The 2,889-nt window shown below is 39.7% G+C and overlaps 1 protein-coding gene across 1 annotated transcript; it reads left to right on the forward strand.

The window, feature by feature from the left end:
* Positions 1-497: 497 nt before the first annotated feature.
* Positions 498-2,458, forward strand: LOC102663238 (uncharacterized). Its single transcript, XM_006606574.1, has 5 exons — positions 498-587; positions 1,041-1,213; positions 1,299-1,338; positions 1,620-1,768; positions 1,957-2,458. The coding sequence occupies exons 1-5, from the start codon at positions 498-500 to the stop codon at positions 2,456-2,458; spliced, it is 954 nt and encodes a 317-aa protein (XP_006606637.1).
* The last annotated feature ends 431 nt before the right edge of the window (positions 2,459-2,889 follow it).

Below are 2,889 nucleotides of genomic sequence, written 5' to 3' on the forward strand. Positions count from 1 at the left end.
GCTTTTAATCCATACAAATGTTTGCATACTGGATGTACAATGTCTAAGTGAAACAAATTCCCTGAGGATACGATACTCGGTCTTACCGTTTTATACTACTTGAGCGAATCGATACACTTGCCAAAGAGCACTAACAAGTTTTTGGCGTCGTTCCCGGGGAATTCCTTTCCACTTAGATAGTATAATTCAGTTTATAAACATTTATTCTTTATTATTTGATTAATTTTGTGAATAGATAGTTAGAATTCAATTTTTCTCTTGACTTGGTTAACTGTTGTTCTGTTTAGTGCTTCTTGTATGCGAGGTAATTCTTCAGCAGGGAATTTAGCTCCACTAGATTTGGAGATTGAAGCAACTTGCAGGAGAAACAATGCAGGAAGGAGGAGAAAAGCTTTGCAAGAGAGGATAGCACAACCAAGTTCGGAGGGAGCTCATTCGTCTGAATCATCTTCAGAGACTTGAGGGAATCCAAAGTTGGTGCGTCTGAAGCACACATTATGGCAGAAGATCAACCACAAAGGGTTACTCTTGAGGACTATTCTAGCTCTACCATGCCGCAATTTTTCACAAGCATTGCGCGGCCAGAAGTTCAAGCTCATAACATCACATATCCTCATTGCTTGATCTAGCTGATTCAAGGAAATCTGTTTCATGGTTTGCCAAATGAAGACCCTTTTACACACCTTGAAACATACATAGAAATCTACAATACAGTGAAAATTGCAGGGGTGCCGAAAGATGCAGTGAGGCTTAGTTTATTTTCATTCTCTTAGGCTGGAGAAGCAAAGAGGTGGTTTCATTCTTTCAAAGGGAATAGCTTAAAGATATGGGAAGATGTAGTAGAAATTTTTTTGAGGAAATACTTCCCAGAATCAAAGACAATTGAAGGCAAGGCAGTTATTTCCTCATTCCATCAATTTCCAGATGAATCTTTAAGTGGAGCGCTTGAAAGATTTTGTAGCTTGCTGCAGAAAACACCTACTCATGGATTCTCCGAGCCTATTCAGCTGAATATTTTCATTGATGGTTTGGCATTGTAGTCCAAGCAATTGTTAGACGCTTCTGCTGGGGGAAAGATTAAGTTGAAGACTCCAGAAGAAGCAATGGAACTTATTGAGAATATGGCTGCTAGTGATCATATACCCACCAAGAGAAACCTGTTAGAGCTTTCTTCAGTGGATGCATTGTTGGCACCGAACAAGCTACTAGCTAAGTAGCTAGAATCGCTCATTGAGACACTTAGCAAGCTGCCAACACAGTTACAAGCGACTCAACCTTCTCATTTAGAAGTTATGCAGGTTGGAGGTTGCAGTATATGTGGAGGAGCGCATAAATCTGGTTGTTGCATACCCATAGATGATGCTACAAAGGAAGTGAATTACATGGGGAATCAAAACAGACAAGGATTCCATTCAGGCGGTTTTTCATGTTACCAGCAAGGAGGAAATTTCAATCAAAATTAGGAGCAAGGATGGAGGTCACATCCAGGAAATCAGTTCAATGAAGACCAAGGAGGACCTTCCAACAGACCTCAGAATCAAGGGCCTAGCTTGTACAAGAGGACCACTTAGCTGGAAGAAAATTTGGCTCAGTTTATGAAAGTTTCAATGTCTAACTAGAAAAGCATCGAGTCAGCTATCAAGAACCTAGAGATCCAAGTGGGACAGCTAGCTAAGCAAATAGCTGAGAATTCTTCTGGAGATTTTGGAGCTAATGCAGAGAAAAATCCCAAAGAAGAATGTAAAGATGCCATGACTAGAAGCAAGAGGTAGACCATATTGGAGGATGAGAGTAGGATTAGTGATGAAAAGGAGTTAGAAGTTGAGGGAGAAAAAGAAAATGAGGAAGATCAGATAAGGGAGAAAAAAATAAGTGAAGAGGAGGAAGAAAAAAATAAAAAATTGAGAAAAAGAGAAAAAATGAGGAAGAGAAAAAGACAAAGAGTGAGTTGGCCAGAGAAAAGAAGAAGGAGGTTGTTCCATGCATAGGGAAGGAAGCACCATATCCTTTGGTGCCATCTAAGAAGGACAAGGAACGACATTTTGCTCGTTTCCTTGATATCTTCAAGAAATTAGATATAACTATCCCATTTGGGGAAGCCTTGCAACAAATGCCACTCTACTTCAAGTTTCTCAAGAATCTGCTGACCAAGAAGGGCAAATATATCCACAATGATAATATTGTGGTCGAGGGAAATTGCAGTGCTGTTATCCAAAGAATCCTTCCACCAAAATACAAGGATCTAGGGAGTGTCACAATTCCTTGCTCAATTGGTGTTGTGTCAGTTGGAAAAACAATTATTGACTTAGGGGCTAGCATTAATTTGATGCCTCTATCCATGTGCAGAAGGATTGGAGAGTTGGAAATCATGCCAACAAGAATGACACTGCAGCTAGCGGATCACTCAATCACAAGGCCATATGGCGTAGTGGAAGACGTGTTGGTCAAAGTGCGTTAATTTACTTTCCCTCCAGATTTCGTGATAATGGACATTGAAGAGGACGTTGAAATCCTACTGATTTTAGGTCGTCCCTTCATGTTAACAACCAATTGTGTTGTTGATATGGGGAAAGGTAATCTTGAAATGAGTGTGGATGACCAGAAAGTTACATTTAATTTGTTTGATGCAGCAAAGCACTCAATTGACCGCAGTGTTTGTTCTAAGATGAATGAGATTGAGAATGAGATAGCTCAGATTGTCAAAGCTAAGAAATTACAGGACCCTTAGAGGTAACATACGTCAAGCTGGTGACGTTAAGGAAGCACTTACTGGGAGGCAACCCAACTTTTTCTTTATTTTCTCAATCATTATTTTCTGTTCATCATTACATGTAGCTAGGTTGTAGCTTATTTGAGATTGCTAGAGTAAGAATTCAGTCTGTTTTGTAT

The sequence above is a fragment of the Glycine max genome, chromosome 20 (genome assembly GCF_000004515.6).
Source record: "Glycine max cultivar Williams 82 chromosome 20, Glycine_max_v4.0, whole genome shotgun sequence".
NCBI lineage: Eukaryota > Viridiplantae > Streptophyta > Magnoliopsida > Fabales > Fabaceae > Glycine > Glycine max.

What these genes read in the sequence shown, in the direction of transcription:
- LOC102663238 (XM_006606574.1), top strand. Translation starts at nt 498, where the DNA reads ATGGCAGAAGATCAACCACAAAGGGTTACTCTTGAGGACTATTCTAGC. An exon ending in CAAGCATTGCGCGGCCAGAA is followed by an intron (nt 588 to 1,040) that starts GTTCAAGCTCAT and finishes TTGGCATTGTAG; the next exon opens with TCCAAGCAATTGTTAGACGC. An exon ending in TGGAGGAGCGCATAAATCTG is followed by an intron (nt 1,339 to 1,619) that starts GTTGTTGCATAC and finishes ATGTCTAACTAG; the next exon opens with AAAAGCATCGAGTCAGCTAT.